Below are 18,436 nucleotides of genomic sequence, written 5' to 3'. Positions count from 1 at the left end.
TCTGTTTGTGTAATTTTGACTGGATATCAAAACATTGCATGTTTTTTTCAGTATAGTTGGTTCCATAATTGGTGATGTTATTTTTGAAGATAGTGTTTGCTAGATTTTTCCACTGTAAACTTCGTTATTTTTATAATTTTTATAATTAATACAGAAGAGATACATTGAGACTATGTAAATTTCCTTTTCCTCATTGAACTCATCCATGAGTTTTAGTATTCATTGATTACTTTTGCCTGAATCAGTTGTCATTATGAAGATGGCCAACTGGTGACTTTCTAACTCCATTATTTCTACTATACTTGACCGTTAACATTTAACTGTAAGGATTGGATTTGTCCTTTTCTCCACTTATTTATATCAGTATATACTGGTGGATTGTTATTTCATTCAATGGGTTATAATCTATTACTATCATTATTTATTTTGATGTCAAATTGCCTATTTTGACCAGTGAGAACCCCCTTCAAGATGTTTACTATGTCTTACACTAACATCACTTCATTACATGAGCATTAGTTACTTTTTGGTACAAAAATATTATGCAAAATAATACAAAAATGAGTATGTTGATCTTTAGAATTATGTTCACCAGTTCTCTTTGTATTTGTTGAGTACTGGTATGGATGTGGAGTATAAAAAATTGGCAAGAATTCTGCTATAATTCTTATTTATATTGATTGGAAATAGGAAATTCTTTTCAGCCATTGATACATCAGTATTATTTTCATGTTGTTTTAGGGCTACGATGTGAAAAGACAAGGTTGTTGAAGGATGAGAGAAACACTGTACATTACTGTTCCTTTTCTTGTCAAGGTCATATTCTCCCTTCTGGCTTCATAACTGAGATTGTCAAATGCAGCCACTGCCAACCCAGAGCAGCTCAACAAAGGAACTGGGGATAAATACCCAATTCACTCTTCTCCCATTGGTGCTTTCCTGATGCTGCTTCCCATTGGCCAAAGCAGTTGTGAGCTGAGAGTAAGAGATTGATTGATGAGACTGATGCAATGCATACAATTACCCTCATACAGAGCAGCGTGGAGAAACGTGGAAAAGTGTGGCTCTGGGGGTACAAACAAAATATTCAACTCACACATAGCAACTTTCACTTTTTTAAAATACAAATTTAAGGGATTCTTTTTGTGCTTCAAGTCGCCATCCACCATCATTTGGGTTTCCTTACGTTTCCTCCTGGAGACACCAGCTTATACTCTGACATTAGTTCTTTCTCCTAACAGAGACACACCTTACTGTCAGCCCAGGTAGACCCAGTTGTGGGTGTATGTGCGTGTGTTTAGCTCCCCTTCTCCCCCAGTTTGTTGAATAAAAATAGCTTCATTTTGTTATAAATGAAGTACCCGGGCAAACAATAAAATAGAAAATGTAATCTTTATTAGTTTTGCACATTTTTAATGTTGGTTAGCATCATTTAGGGTAACAGTAGCATTTTCCAGCATGCAGTTCACGAATACAGTTTATCTAAGTAGTTTTAAGAAAAAGAGGAGCCTACGGTTTACTTCATCTGTAAGAAACACAAAATGTCCTGATGTAATTGCCTAGATACGTTCACTACTCTATTTTTGTGTGTGTGGGGGTGGGGGATAATGTGAAACCCACATCATATTTACCGCACTCTAAAGCAGCATGACTCCAAAGAAATAAAAATATAAACAGAAGTTAGAAAAAAGGACAGAAATGAAAGATAAACACTACCTTCAATCAGCTAGTGCAGATGCCACCAAAAAGTGTAAATAAAATTTCATACCCTTTTCCAATTGCAAAGCATAATTTGGATGTGAATTGTGAACCCATTTTGGCCCTTAAAATTATGAAATAATCTAAAATTAGCAAATGTAATAAAAAGCAGAAATACACAACTACCCAGTCTTGTTTTCATTTCTTTTTTAGCAAATTTCTTCCATTAAAAAGTACTATGGACAGAAAGTAAGAAAAGTGATTGTGATCTCAACCTGAAGGTAATTTTCTCTTCATATTTATGTACACAATGCTGAAAAATAAAATAAAATGACTTTTTTTTTACAATATTTATATTTGCTTATAAAATTCTAAACACATTTTTAACAGGTTAAGCAAGATTCTTTTTTTTTTTGTTTATTTTTAAACATGTCTGTACAGTCTGGCTATACACCATATGTTATCCACTTAAAATTTAAAAATAACCAAAAGGCTATTAAAGTGCTGCAAACTATTGCTTAATGACATAAAGAAATGAAGTTGGCTGAACAATTTCCTTGACTTTACCACTGACATACGGTTTCTCATAAATGAGATTCTGAGCAGTGGGAGAAACCAGATATAGCGGCATGGTAATAAAAACATGCATTTATAGCATCCAAACTATTTATAATGGTACATAATATTTTATATTACCTGTGTAAAGCTTGCACTCTACATTTCTTGTGGTACATATTTGATGCAATAAATACTGTGCTTAGGTCATTATTTGTTTGCTCAAACGTGCACCACAGGGTAAAATGACTATTTACATAATAAATAGCATTTCAGTAACATATACAGCGTTGATCTTGCTGAGCTGAAGATGGCTAAACGAAGTGCAGGATTAAGCAGAAATTTATAAAGGGTTCTTTTGGTCAATTCAGTCTTCAGGGGAGAAGCAATGCTCATTATTTAGTTTTTTTTTAATACAATAAACAGAAACATAACATTATGATTCCAGACATTTGAATGAAGTTTGCACCTACTAACATTTAGTGGCCTACCACCCCCAAAATGATGTACTTGGTCTAGGGGCTGGATTTGAAAACAAAAACACAAAACAAGATGAGCAAAGCACCTCCAATTATCACCTAATTACCCCTCCGGAAACATGAATGGAATTTAAGAACTCATTGTTTTCCTTGTGACCTTTTTTCATGCATGATCTCTAAGTGTAGCATGCCCTCATGCAAACCAAGTCTTTGTTCAGATAGGAGGGCGATGTGATTGCCATCACTCCCGGTGGCATACCTGGTGAAGAGGTCCTTTAATCTATTTCCCAACAGAAACCCCGTTTACAAAAATAGTCACATATAATAAACAACATATGGATTAAAAAAAAGATGAATCCACTAACAGATTTTGTAAAAATGTGACAAATGTGGCAGTTGAAATGCAAAAGAGTGGATACAATTACTACACTAAAGTGTTTCATGTTAAACAACCCAAATCATAGGTTTGCACCCCTTGGAACGGGTCCTCACGTTCTGAGTAGCTGTTTTGTCTCTTGTCTTCAGCAGTGTCAGCTGGTAGTGAGAACAGTAACCTCCTGTCATCTCCCCTTTACACAGAGTTGCAGTTTCCTGACAAGGGTCACTTATTGTAGGCACTGACCTTAAGTAGATTTGTGTAAAAACAGTCAGTTTGGCATTGACCTCCTCAAGGAGTCCTGTTGACAAAAATACATCACCTTCACAGGCTGTAAACAAATAGTAACCCAATTATTTTTGTTTGTTTCTGTTTATTTCCCCTTGGCTTTTTTATCTTTGCCTTCTTGCTCGTGTTTTTCCACGATTGGCTTTGTTACCCGATCATAGGAGGGTGGACAAACTGCTGTGGACATGGTCAGGTCAGTTTTTTCTGTAATAGAATTTTCATTTATTCTGTCAATGATCATGTCTTCTTTTGCAAGAAGATTAACCCCACCTTTGATTCTATTTTTGTTATACATAAATGAAGCTTGTTTTACAGTTCGCCTTAAAAGGTAGCGCCTGTAAGCACGCTGAATAATTACAGCGGACATCTCCTCTTGTTTTCGTTTTAAAGTTGTAGTAATTGGCTGGTAGGAGGCCTTTGATGGATTAGAAGCCATGAATCGTTCTTCCATCTGTATTCGGAGAGCATCCATCTCTCCACTTTCCCCCAGAACCCTCTTAGTAAAAGCAAACAGGATGTCAAGACAGTGGATCCGGTCACCACTGACCATGGGCAAATCCATGGCAATGAGCTGGAGTTTGTTTGGCTGTGGCAAATTGAGAGGGGGTTCAAGAGCAGCTGCAAACTGTGATAATTTTTCAAATTCCATGAACTGGGTAGCATCGGGGTCAAACTTCTCCCAAACCTCGTAGAACATCTCAAAGTCATCCTCACTCAGGGGCTCTGCACTTTCTTCAGTAGCAACACTGAAGTTCTCCAGGATGACAGCGATGTACATGTTCACCACAACCAGAAAGGATATGATGATGTAACTGACGAAAAAGAAAATCCCCACAGATGGGTTCCCACAGTCTCCTTCAACTGAACTTCCTGGATTAACTTTTTTAGGGTCACAGTCTGGGGGTCCACTATTAAGAATAGGTGCTAGCAACCCGTCCCAGCCAGCAGAGGTGGTAATCTGGAACAGGCAGATCATGCTGTTGCCAAAGGTCTCAAAGTTGAACATGTCATCAATTCCAACTTCCCTCTTGACATAGGCAAAGTTGGACATTCCAAAGATGGCGTAGATGAACATGACCAGGAAGAGCAGGAGGCCGATGTTAAACAACGCAGGGAGGGACATCATCAGAGCAAAGAGCAGCGTTCGGATCCCCTTCGCCCCTTTGATCAGACGTAGGATTCGTCCAATCCTGGCAAGACGGATCACTCGGAACAGGGTAGGGGACACAAAATATTTTTCTATCAGCTCAGCCAGAAACATGCCTATAGATAAAAAAAATGAGGATGCCAACCAATGAAGAAGTTATCTATTAAAATAACACTTAAGTTTCTGTGAAGGCTCTAAGGTAAAGTTCAGAGTATTGAAATTCAGTTACATAATAATAAATTTGACATACACACACACACATCCTATCTAATAATATACAAACATAGTAATTAACCATACCTCCGCTACGCTTCCCATTGGCTAATCAGGGCGATATGCAAATTAACTGCCAACAAAGATGGCGGCCGGCAGCCAGGCAGCTGAAGCGAACATGAGGCTTGCTTGCTCCAGTGATGGAGGAAGCCAAGGTTCCCCGTCTGCCACAGCCGGGCTCTGAGCTCCAGTCTAAGCAACAATGTTGCAATTATAGAAGCTAAACAAACCCCAGATACCTGCTTTCAGCCAGCTGGCCTTGGAGCTGGATCCGCAACAAAGTTTCAATTATAGAAGGTAAATAAATCCCAGAATAAAAAAGAAAAAAAGGAGAGACTGGGAGCTTCAGTTGCAGGCTTGGCCTGCCTGAAAACAGCCCTCAGCCCCTCATCCAGGCTGGCCAGGCACCCCATTGGGGACCCCCACCCTGAAGCGGGTGCGGGGAGCCTGAAAACAGCCATCAGCCCCTCATCCAGGCTGGCCAGGCACCCCAGTGGGGACCCCCACCCTGAAGGGGGTGCAGGCAGCCTGAAAACAGCCATCAGCCCCTCATCCAGGCTGGCAGGCACCCCAGTGAGGACCCCCACCCTAAAGGGGGTGCGAGCAGCCTGAAAACAGCCATCAGCCCCTCACCCAGGCTGGCCAGGCACCCCAGTGGGGACCCCCCACCCTGATCCTGGACACCCTTCAGGGCAAACCAGGCGGCCCCCACCCGTGCACCAGGCCTCTATCCTATATAGTAAAAGGGTAATATGCAAACTGACCCTAACAGCAGAATGATTTGTCACTATGACACACACTGACCACCAGGGGGCAGATGGTCAATGCAGGAGCTGCCCTCTGGTGGTCAGTGTGCTCCCACATGGGGGAGTTCTGCTCAGCCACAAGCAAGACTGATGGCTGCCAGTACAGTGGTGGTGGTGGGAGCCTCTCCTGCCTCCTCAGCAGCACTAAGGATGTCCGACTGCAGTTTAGACCTGCTCCCCGCTGGCAAGTGGACATCCCCTGAGGGCTGCCAGGCTGTTAGAGGGATGTCTGATTGCCATCTTAGGCCCAATCCCCCGGGGAGCAGGCCTCAGCCAGCAGGTGGTCATCCCCCGAGGGGTCCCAGACTGCAAGAGGGCACAGGCCGGGCTGAGGGACCCCCCCTCCCCGAGTGCACAAATTTTTGTGCACCAGGCCTCTAGTATATATATATAATTGTATATAATATAGGTTATAAATAAACCAAAATTTTGACATTCAGTATTAAGTTAACTCAATATTTGCAACAGATGGAATATTTTCAACCCCAAATTCATATGTTAAAGCCCAAACCACCCTCCCTGTGATGGTATTTGGAGAAAAGGCCTTTGGGAAATAATTAGGTTTACATTGGATCCTGAGGGTGGGCCTTCATGGTGGATTAGTTCCATTATAAGAAGATACACTGGAGAGCTTCCTGTCCCTTTTCAAGCCCCCCCTCCCCACAGCCATGTGAGGACACAGTGAGAAGGTGGCTGTCTACAAGGCAAGAAGGGAGCTCTCATCAGAAACCCACCATGCACCTTGATCTTGGATTTTTAATCTCCAGAACTTTGAGAAAATAAATTTCAGTTGTTCAAGCCACCTGTTCTGTTATGGCAGTCTGAGTTAAAACAACATTCAGTTCAATAAAAATTTTACAGTACTTTTTGACTTTATAAACTATTTATTAGCTTACTTAAAATTTCCAGACTGAATCTATAAAAAAATAAGTTAAAATTCTCAATTCTGGCTGAATAGCATTGGCCAATAGTATAAGAACAAATTTACATGAATATACTTTTTTTTCTTCTAAAATGGCAAATCACATATCCTCTTTTCAGTCCTTAACCATCTAAAAGCATCTGCAGTTTTTGATGCTATCTTCATCTCTCCATGAATTTAATACTTTTCTGAGTTTCCTCTATAATATCTACACTAATAAAAGACAAAGATGCGAATTGACTGTATCTTCGCTACGCCCATCAGCCAATCAGAAGAGTATGCAAATTAACCCAACAAAGATGGCCGTTAAATTTGCATACTGCAGTCAGGGTGGGACAGGCCATCCATCGCCTGCCCTGCCACCACCCGGGCCTGCCACCTGCAACCTGGGGCAGTGGGGCGGGACAGCGCTATCCGCCGCCCGCCCGACCTCCATCCGGCCCTCCCATGTGCGACTCCGGGCAGCTGGGCAGGACAGCAGCGGAGACAGGAGGAAGCCAGGTGGCGGAGATGGGAGGGAGTCAGGCAATGGAGACAGAAGGAATCGAGGCGGGCTTTGCTCCCTTCTTCACTGCTTTGCTCCGGCCTCAGGAAGCCCTATTCTTGCAGGAATCTTCCTGCAACGGACCTCTAGTTCTTATATATTTATTTATAGATGCTCTGGTGTATGTATAAAGAAATCTAAGGCTGGTGATCTTTTTGGTCTACTGTAGCTGATACTGGTCTCTCAGCTCTCTTCTTTTACGTTTCTTTCTCCTTTTACCATTTAAATAACGAAATAATAATTGTACTGAAGAGGAGCTCAAGAAACTAAGTGTCTTGGAGTTACACTGTCTCATTCTGTACAGGGTAAGTAAGCCTACATAATTGTGCATGTGTGTGTATGTGTGTGTGGAGAGAGAGAGAGAGAGAAAAAATAAGAGAGATGCATACAACTTAAGTACCCTATCCACAAAGGATTACATGAGGGATTAGTGTAGGAATCAAAGGCTACATACAACGTATGAATTGGGTATCAACCAACTTCTTCAGAGAGGGGAATGACATAAAAATCTTCCCAATAGAGGTGCCCCACATTGGATGGTTAAATATTGACCTAATCATATTATCTGGTTTAGGAAAGAGTGCATGCTTCAGTCCCATGGACAGACTTCTTTGTTTCACTGGAGCTGGAGTTGTATCTTTAACAAGATGAGCTATTGCTCATGTGACCTGTTGAAGGGTTTTGAACAAACATCAAACAATGTCCCGTGCCACCTGTACTCTCCTTTGTGCATCACTACTATAAACCCTTTCAGAGTAATCTAGAAAATCTCTACCTGATATCCTTAAAGAACTTCTGATATGAATTTGGTAACATTTTTTGTTTTTATTTTTATTATTTTCTCACTCTAGGCTTTATCTTCTCTTGTCATCTACTTCCAGTCCTATCTACTTGCTGATGGCTCTATGTCCATATCTCTGATGCAATGTACTTCCTAAATACCAGACTAAATTTCTAGTCTTCGTCTCAATAGAGCCATCTAGATAATGTATAGGCTATTCAATCTCAACATCTCAAAACATTTTGATCTCAGTTAATAGTACATTTCTAATTCAAATGAATGAAAGTTTATTATATTGACAAATAATACACCTAGTATCTAGAATGGACAGAATAGGATACAAAACTGTATGTATAGCAGGAGCCTCATTTTGTAAGAAAAGCAAACACACCTGGATGAAATACATAAACATTTTCTTAGTGGTTATCTCTGAGTGGTGGGGTGACCTCTAATTTAAACTTGATTGTTCCCACTTTTACTTTTATTGAACTGAACTTAAGAGACTTTAAATACTTCTTACCTACAATGGAGAGAATGACAACCACAAAATCAAAAATATTCCAGCCTATGGTAAAATAATAATGGCGGAGGGAGATGAGCTTCAGAACACACTCTCCGGTGAACAGCACAATGAACACCAGGTTGATGCGCGCCAAAACGCTAGTTACATATTCACTTTGGTCATCTGTTTCTACCATCATTGTGACCATGTTGAGACAGATGAGGATCATAATGCTTATGTCAAAAACTTGTCTGGTTACAAAGTCAAAGACCATTCCTTGATATTTGTTCTGTAGAGAAACAGAAATGCTTTTAGCAACAGAATAGTTTTTCTGTACATATTAACATCTATAGAAACACTTTCTCCATTGACTCCCTAGTATTGTACAGAGTAACCATTGGCCCTGAATTTTGTAAAAGGTGGTTTATAATGTATTACTTTTTAAAAATATATTTTTATTGATTTCAGAGAGAAAGGGAGAGAGAGAGATAGAAACATCAATGATGAGAGAGAATCATTGATTGGCTGCCTCCTGCACACCTCACACTGGGGATCGAGCCTGGAACCCAGGCCTGTGCCCTCACCAGGAATCGAACCATGACTTCCTGATTTATAAGTCAATGCTCAACCACTGATCCATGCCGACTGGGCAATACATTAATTTTTTTAATTCAGTTATCTAAATTGCTGTTTATCAAAGTGTTTTCCACAGAATAACAATCTCTTCTCAAAAGGAGATTTCTGATAAGAAACATTGCATAGTAATACAAATGCATATTAACGTATTAAGTTTATAATAAGGCAAGAAATCTGCTTTATTTTGTTTTACCACAATGTCCCAGTATCAGTTGAACCATGCATCCATTTCAAAATGCAGTATCTAATAACATTCCATTTGTCTTATTCTCAAAGAATGTTCAAGGGAACTTGGGATTTCTAGGACATTTTGCATTTAAAGTTCATTTATGGCAGTATTGATGTTCTTCCACCACACAGTCTTTGCTGACATTGTCAGACACAGAATTCTGATTGAGTCTATGCGGGGATAATCAGACCAGAAAAGCACTCCCTTATTCTTTGATGTCAAAAATTCACATCCTTAAAAAAGGAGACATATGTACCACTCTTTGTAATATTTTAAGCAATAAAACAAAAATTTAAAAAAATTCACATCCTCAGCCTGGCTGGTGCTCAATTGGGCATCCTATCATGCACCAAAAGGTAGCTGGTTCTATTTCTTGTCAAGGCACTTGCCTGGGTTGTGGGCTCCATTCTTGGTAGGGGGTGTAGAGGAGGCAGCTAATCAATGTTCCATTCTCACATTATGTTTCCCTTTCTTTCTCCCTTTCTTTTCCTCTCTCTCTAAAACTCAATAAAGACATTTTTTAAAATTCACATCCCTTGTCACTGATCCATGGTTCTGCTCCCCAGATCTGCCCTGTCAGTCACTGCCAGTCATTGTCTGGCTCATTTCCCTAGGTCACTGAGGAACTCTGAGGATATCTTCTATCTTACATTTTTCCTATACACAGTTGACCCATTTCTACTTCTACTGTTGAGGCTTATCAAGGGAAAGTTTATATTACTCATCATTCTCAAGAATGCAATTGCTGGCTAGCATATTATGAAAGTTTACTAGTATTTTGTGTCCTTTGCCATTTAGTTTGGATTCTAACTGTATAATTCTAAATCCCTTGAAATTAAGAGCACATTTTCTATTTCTTCTTCTTTTTTATTTTTGGTCTCTCTCTTTTTTAAAATAGTTTTTACCATTACCATAAAAGATATGAATTAATGATGTTTTAAAAAATTGAAGAAATCTTTGAGGCTAGAAACATTAGCAGCTATCTCTCTTGTAAGAAAACCCATGCAAGTTTTTGTTTTTGGTATATTTTCCCCCCATATCATTTGGTATTTCTTACTCCTGGTCGAGGTATAGGCTTTTGTGGCTTTTTCGATCCTAATTTTTTCATTGCATTATAATATTTCTTCTGTTCTTCTGTCATAAAGATGTCTTGACCTCCAAAGTATAGAAAAGAAAAAACAAAACTAGTTAAAACTATGTCCCTTTGCACACAATATTTCAATGATAAACTTAAAATAGGAAGGGGTAGTTAAAAAAGGAAATGCAAACTTCAACCAGTTAGGATAATTATGCCTGGGACTTAAAATTTGAAAAATTAAAAGTACATTTTAGGTACTATAATCCTATTTAATTCTCACAATCATCTGAAATTGACTTTATTATTTTCATTATCCTATATAATAAAAGGCTAATATGCAAATCAACTGAATAGTGGAACAACTGGTCACTATGACACGCACTGACCACCAGGGGGAGGATGTTCAATGCAGGAGCTGCCTCCTGGTGGTCAGTTTGCTCCCACAGAAGGAGCATTAGCAGCAGTGTGGCAGTGAGACATCCCCTGAGGGCTCCTGGACTGCGAGAGGGCACAGGCTGGGCTGAGGGACTTCCGTGAGTGCATGAATCTCATGCACCAGGCCTCTAGTATATACTAAGAAAATATACTGAGCAAATGAGATGAAAGAGCAATACACAAAGAAAGGAAAATAAATGGCAAAAAAGCACTTGAAAACACATTCAAACCTACCAATAAAAGACAAAGGTAAAATAAACCCTAGCCAGTTTGACTCAATGGATAGAGTATTGGCCCATGGACTGAAGGGTCCTGGGTTTGATTCCAGTCAAGGGGACATACTTCAATTGCAGGCTCAATCCCTGACCCTGGTTGGGGCTCATGCAGGAGGCAACCAATGGATGTCTCTCTCACTTTGATGTTTCTCTCTCTGTCTCTTCCCTTTACTTCCACTCACTCTATCAATGGGAAATATCCTCAGGTGAGGATTAACAACAACAAAAATAAATAAATAAAATGAAATACTAATTTAATTTATCAAATATCAAGTAGTAAAAACAAAGCGTGTTTGATGTTAGTGAAGCAGCTGTGACCTGGGCACATCTGTACATAGCTATTGGCAGTGTAAGTGGGCTTGTTATTTTGGGAAAGCAAACTACTTTACTCTGGGAATTTATCTTACTGAAATAATTAAAACTGGTTTTCCCCACAAAAACTTTTGACAAGACACTATTTAAATCATTAAAGATTAGAAGCAACCTAAATCATTAATATTATGGGAAGTGGTTAAGTAAATTATGATCATGTGTATATGAAGACTTAACAAAATACTTTAGTATAATAAAAAAGAATTTATAATTATTATTTTTTTAAAATTTTTTTAAAAAATGTATTTTATTGATTTTTTACAGAGAGGAAGGGAGAGAGATAGAGAGTTAGAAACATCGATGAGAGAGAAACATCGATCAGCCGCCTTCTGCACACCCCCTACTGGGGATGTGCCCGCAACCCAGGTACATGCCCCTGACCGGAATCGAACCTGGGACCCTTCAGTCCGCAGGCCGACACTCTATCCACTGAGCCAAACCGGTTTCGGCAAGAATTTATAATTATAGATAAAATAATTTCAATAACAAGAATCTGTATAGAGAAAATTTGAACAGAAAACATATAATGTGAATAGTGGTTACTCATGAGTAATGATATTTCTTTACTTTCCATATTTTCTATAATGTGCATATATATTTGGAAAGATGATAATAATATAAAGGGCTGTTTAATTCAATATGGGAACTGGTAGTTTATCATTAAATATCAGGAAGAATGAAGTAGAAATATATAAAAGGAACCAATGAAGGGCTTTAGCTGGAAGATGTATTTTTAGGAGGGGAGTTGCAAGGATAAAACAACAAGTTGACTTTGGGAAAAGGGCATATGCCTGGGTTCCTTTCTAATATTCTCTTTCAAAAGATAGAAAATTTAGTTTCTGATTAAAAACAACAACAACACCAGAAGGGAGAGAGGATTTGTAAACCTATTCCCAGGGGTGTGAGCAGTGGATGGCAAGGGAGAGGATACAAAAAAAGACTTTCTTATACACACCCATTTGGTCTCTGAATTAAAGTATACTTTGGTGACGAGAATACCTCAAATAATTTTACTATCTTTAGTGAGAGAGAAAATATTAGAAATACTTATCTTCTTTTTTTGCTGGTTGAAATTATCTATGATGACACCAATAAACAGATTCAAGGTGAAGAAGGACCCAAAGATGATGAAAATAACAAAATAAAGATACATGTATAGACTTTCTTCATACTTAGGCTGCAATTCCACCTACCAAAGGAAAATATTTTGTAAAATATCACAATACATATTGAGACTAGAAGTCATTGGTACTTTTTCATGAGAATAGAAAAGAAAATTCCTAGTAATACTTAAGCAGTACTTCTTTTCTCTCTGTATCAACTACTTCTAAAAAAATCTCTGAAAGTGGCCTTTAAGGATGTCTTCATGTAAAAAAATATGGTTATCAGGACACTTGAGGATCTATTTTTATAAATGTAAATACAACTATCATCTTGATATTTGGACAGTAGTATGCAAAATTTGGAAAAAATTTTAAGGCACTGAATTTTAATAATTTAAAAATTAGTGAAAAAGTTTTACTTGAGTAAATATGTATACAATGTTTAGAAGCAACCATTTGTGCATACATGAATTTATTCAGCAAACAAGAATTGAGTTATTCGTTTAGATTTTCAGCATCATATCTTTAACATTACAACATTCACTGAATTTTTCAGATTTAGTAGATATAACTAGAACTCCATCTTATAAATCTTCAATTGATAATTTAATATCTAGATTGTGCTTATTGTAAATTAGCATTGAACTATTATCTATCACTTAGTAAAGGAGTAAAGAAGTCATTATGGATAGTTCACTCATAGGTTTATGTCCTTCTAAAGACAATAGAGTTAAAAGCCAACCAAAAACACTAAACGAAATAATAAGTAACCAAGTGAAATAACACAACTCTGGAGCATATCAGGATGATACTTAACATAAAATCAAAGCCACTTAGGGGAAGTGCTTATCAAGAAAGATAAAAGTGAGGTCTATCAGGTCAGTTTAAAGATTATCGGGACAGTCTATAATGATAGACTAAACAGATTGGGCTTCAGAATAAAAAATCAAGGCTGTTAGAAAACCTTGATTTTGCAAAGTTTGAGTTGGAATGAGCGTGGATATTAGTTCTTTTCTTGAGGCCGGAAAGAGGCTGTGGTAGGAGAAATCAAATAAAGTAGGTCTTTACTTTGGTGATATACACTTAAAGGTATCTGTTGGCCATAGAAGTGATAACAGCATTAGTAAAGTATGAATACTAAAATCATATAAAAGAATTAATTTGAAAGGAACTGTTATAGAAATTTAAAGTTGCTTGGACAACAACATGTCAAACTTTCATACCATTCAATATGGGGAGTAACTATATATTTCAACCTCTTGATATTTGGACAGTAGTTGGCAATCACATATATTTTCACATTTGCTCCTGCACACCAAAATTATTACTGATTATATAATTAGTAGATAAGAGGATAAAAATAGGAACTATTTAATAGAAAGATATTTGTTAGTTATTAAATATATGAATATGCTATTTCAGTTTGCCTTTCAAAATAGTTTGATTGATCTTTGTAAGATCTTTTTTATAAACATTGGTATACTTGAATATTAATTTGAGTCATACTTTTCCCTTTTTTTTTTAATCATTGTAGTATCATTCCATTTGACTGCAATACTCTGCTGAATTAATTTTAGCACCTACCAAATATTGTTTTAAAAAGTATATACAAAATACTTACATTTCTGGAATCAACTGCTGCATACATTATATCCATCCATCCTTTAAATGTGGCCTATAAAAAAAAGGACACATATGCTTTACTTTGGCATAAAAATAATTGAGATCTAACTTATAATAAATATTCTCACTTATGTATTTTTTACAAAGGAACATTTTCAAAAGACTTTCAAAACAAATTTGACAAGGGTTTTGGAACAACACAATATCTAAGTAAGTCTTTTCATTTCTAGAACACATAATGAACAAAATGGTCATTAGATATCAAATACTTGTGATATTTGTGATTAAGAAATCACAAATACTTCTCAATTCTTTAGAGTTAATAAAATCATACAATTTAAAGTGCTATCAAAATTTGATAGAATACTTTTATTTTTTATTTATTTATTTTTTGTATTTTATTGATTTTTTACAGAGAGGAAGAGAGAGGGATAGATAGTTAGAAACGATGAGAGAGAAACATCCATCAGCTGCCTCCTGCACACCCCCTACTGGGGATATGCCCGCAACCAAGGTACATGCCCTTGACCAGAATCGAACCTGGGACCCTTTAGTCCGCAGGCCGATGCTCTATCCACTGAGCCAAACCAGTTAGGGATAAATTTGGAAGAATGCTTTTGGAAAGCTTTACGAATACCACCACATTTGGCAATATCTGTAGCAGCAAAACAATTACAATGATCTGATCATCTACTGAAATCTATCTGTAAGGTGATCAAAGTATCCAAAAGTTTAAGATTTCTCTTTATTTGTAACACTAAAGATTATAGGAAACAGAGTTTTTCTGGTAGTATTTATTAATCATTGTATTATTTATTTGTATTATAACTCTAAGCCTACTTTTGCCCACCTCTGTGTATAAAGTCAGAGTTGCAACTATCCTTTTAAGAATTTTGGAATATAACATCCAGAAATAATCCTATATTACATTCTTCTATATAATTTTTTATGAGAGTGAGTTAATATGCAGAAGATGAAAAAATGTACAGTAGACAGTTGGCATTCATAAATTCAAGAAGAATCCTGAGTCTAATAACTTATAGCAATTTGTTATTTGTCCCACGATATAAATTTTGAGTCCAAGAGCCTGAGAGGATTGTTTGTTAGCTAGTAATTTAACTAAGCTTTCAGCATCTGTATTGCAACACAATACACATATATTTTCATAACACTAACACTTGTGAAGTGGTGGATATTGTAGGAAGAAAGCCACAGAATGGTGGGTATGATGGCTGTGAAGATCATGAAATGACTCTTAGCTAGGAAATAGAAGTTATTTGTATATCAAAGAGGGAAATATTAAATGTATCAATGGCTGAGGTCAATGATAGAACAAATCCATCACACACTAGGAACATAAACAGAGAAAGTTGATTCAAGGAACCATTTCAGTAAATTACTAAGCAACAGAGAGGCAATTCTGCTTAAAGCTAAGTATAAAACTTAGTTTCTTAAAGAGCAGAATTTATTTTATAGTTTTGTGCAGGTTCATTATCCTATATTTTCAGAATTTTAAGGAATTCCTTGAAGTTTTTAAATTCTATTTTCTCAATTTTATGAAGTGAGACACTTTTACAAGTGTGGCCATTAGTTAATGGTTAGGCTAAATGCCCAAGGAAATATAATGTGTCTAATATAATATTTAAATAAATCATACACGCCAGATTTTTTAAAATCCCTGTTTTAATTTATTTTAATTGCATGAGCATTCAGAATAAGTCAGCAATATCCACAAGAGAAATAAGAATTCTAACAAGAAGGTGGGAAGAATGTGTAAAAAATAGTAGTACAGACACCTCTGAAAGAGATGCAAGAGACCAGTGTAGGTTTGTTTGCTTGTCTAGTCTCCAGCTGAACAACTGAAATCATAACCTTGATGAAAAAAAAATAGACTTCTGCCCTAAGAACTCTGTAAAATCACAAGGGGATAACTTACTCAACTTTTAAAAATTTTAAGTGGCATTTCAGCAGCCGTTATCCACTGCTTTGTTGATATGCAGCTGCAGCTAAAAGCAGCATCATAGGAAAATATTTAAAGGGCCACCATCTTTTGCATTTTCATAAATTATATTTTTATTTTGTATGAGTCAGTCTTAGAGACCCAGGAATGAAAACATTACTAGTATGATAAAATAGACTTAAGTAATTCTATTGAAAGGTTATTTGAGGTGTAACCACAGCTGCTTATGTTTCTTTTCTGTATCCAGGCATTATCTGCTCTTATTTCCATTTCATTGTGAGAATCTGATCCTAAAACCTGAATATCATTCCCTGACCTTCAATTCAAATGATACAACTCAGTAGCAGTTAATGCCCACCAGCGTCAGTCTAATCAGGTGTATCGAGTCTGTGTGCTTTTGGGTGTGTGTGTGTGGCGGGGGCGGGGTGGGGGGGAGGTGATCCCTCAGTGAAAACAAGCTTTTCAATTGCAATAGGAAAAATAATAAACTTATTAATGTATTAATCAACTTTTTCATGAGGGAAGAGAAAGCAATATGAGAAGAAAGAGAAAAAGACCTTAGGAATGAACTGAAATACCTGGCCACTATCAACTATTCTGTATTGCTTAAGTATATAGAGTTTCCACCCACTTGGGCTCATAAACTGGTACTGATAAAACAAAATTAGAAAAATAAATGTTATAAACTTTCTTCTTCAGTAGCTAAATAATGGATATAGGTAATTACTTTGTTATTATTCCAAACAATAAACAAATTTCAGAGAAAAAGAATGTTCACTTACAACTTGAAGCAAAGAGAGATAACCAAATCCTACATTATCAAAGTTTACTTTCACATTTTTCCATCTTGCCGTTTCATTTCTTTCTATTAGCCTTTGGCAGTCAGAATGATTGTTCACTTCGCTGATGTCAAATATTTCACCAGTTGTGGTGTTGATACAGTGGTAGAATTTGCCGGCAAACAAATTTACACCCATGATGCTGAAAATTAGCCAGAATATAAGACAAACCAGAAGAACATTCATGATGGATGGAATTGCTCCTAAAAGGGCATTCACAACCACCTAATACACAAATGGAAAAAAAGAAAAGTCAGAATTCTTGTTGGTTAAGAAAATAAGACATCCCCCTACCAATCTTTAATTTTTCAGTATTGAGTTTATACTGGAAAAGTAAAGTAAAAAAATCTTACAATAAAATCTATTATTTCTTAAGCAATACATTTAGGGAAACAAATATAGATAATGTGACAAAGAAACAAAAAGTATAAAAGTAGAGAAGGGGAAGTACTCAAAAGTTAAAGGAAAAGCAAAATTAGAGGAATTTGCTGCCAGAGGAAGTCAGAATATGTGCTGTTTATTAGAGAAAAAAAAAGAGAAGTAGGAAATCCTAATACAGACTAACTCATTTTTAAAAAGGCAATATATTAAAAAACAAAACTAAAATATTTGGATGAGTTGATTTGACCAATATACTCTAATTAATTAAAATTTAAGATATATAAGTATAAAAATATTAAATACCTAACATAATTTTGTCCTTAATTATTCATGCATTGCTATGACTAATAATTTTTGCAGAAGAAGCAAGACACTTTAGCATTATGTATTTCATTAGATCATCACATCTTTATTTCAAGCTCCAGTCATGTCAGTTGTTTCATTTACTGAGTTTAATTCAATAAACTTATTTTAAATGAAACATAATAGAAATCAGTTTCTTAGGAAAATAAGAAAAGGAGGGATGCCATATATAGTTCCCAAATCTGATGTGATTACATCAGGTTCTGTGCTAATTATCTACTCTTTCCTCCTGAAACATGTTCTCTCCCCTTGTCTTTATTTCTTTATCATAAACTCAAAATCTGAGTTTTCATATTTGGCAACATTGTAGAGATGACTGTCCTTGCTTCCCCCTCCACAGTTCTCATTGGAGCTGTATGTGAGTAGCTAAGAGGGAAAAGAAAACAGCCCCTACAATGCTCCTCAGTGGCAGATGGCACCTGACTTGAACATTAATAGCTAAGTGAATTCTACCTATGAATCTCAGTATTCTTGTCAATCTGATCCAAAGCAAACAACAGGCTTCAAAATATCCTCTATCGGCCATAGGATGTCAGCATATTTTTAGAACAAAGTTTCTGAAAAAACATAGTGAATTCCAGATGCTTCTGAACCCTGATATTTAGTGACTTATTAAAGTCTGTAAATAACCGTAGGCCTTCTGGGGTTACAAAATAGTGTAATAAGTGGGCCAAAGGATATGATAAAACCACTAATGACAAAGGTGGAGACATGAGCATGAAAAAGTAAATCAGTCGAGTTATCCAGGCAGATCTGAATGATGTCATCTAT

General features: G+C 36.8%; 1 protein-coding gene across 7 annotated transcripts in view; it reads right to left on the bottom strand.

Annotated features, from left to right (window-relative positions):
- Window positions 1-830: 830 nt before the first annotated feature.
- The window catches only part of LOC102416922 (sodium channel protein type 1 subunit alpha), a 124,984-nt gene continuing 107,378 nt past the window's right edge, over window positions 831-18,436 (bottom strand). For 5 of the 7 annotated variants that reach the window (XM_023745332.1, XM_023745347.1, XM_023745344.1 and 2 more), the window contains 6 exons: window positions 16,865-17,146; window positions 14,121-14,174; window positions 12,448-12,585; window positions 10,294-10,398; window positions 8,390-8,660; window positions 831-4,659 (listed from right to left, as the gene is read on the bottom strand). In XM_023745332.1, coding sequence (XP_023601100.1) covers window positions 3,482-4,659; window positions 8,390-8,660; window positions 10,294-10,398; window positions 12,448-12,585; window positions 14,121-14,174; window positions 16,865-17,146 — 2,028 coding nt within the window. In that variant the 3' untranslated portion in view covers window positions 831-3,481. The remainder of the gene's footprint in view (window positions 4,660-8,389; window positions 8,661-10,293; window positions 10,399-12,447; window positions 12,586-14,120; window positions 14,175-16,864; window positions 17,147-18,436) is intronic. The other 2 variants (XM_023745338.1, XM_023745341.1) reach the window with 1 other exon arrangement.

The sequence above is a fragment of the Myotis lucifugus genome, unplaced genomic scaffold (genome assembly GCF_000147115.1).
Source record: "Myotis lucifugus unplaced genomic scaffold, Myoluc2.0 scaffold_5, whole genome shotgun sequence".
NCBI lineage: Eukaryota > Metazoa > Chordata > Mammalia > Chiroptera > Vespertilionidae > Myotis > Myotis lucifugus.
This window is presented reverse-complemented; position numbering and strand designations above follow the sequence as displayed.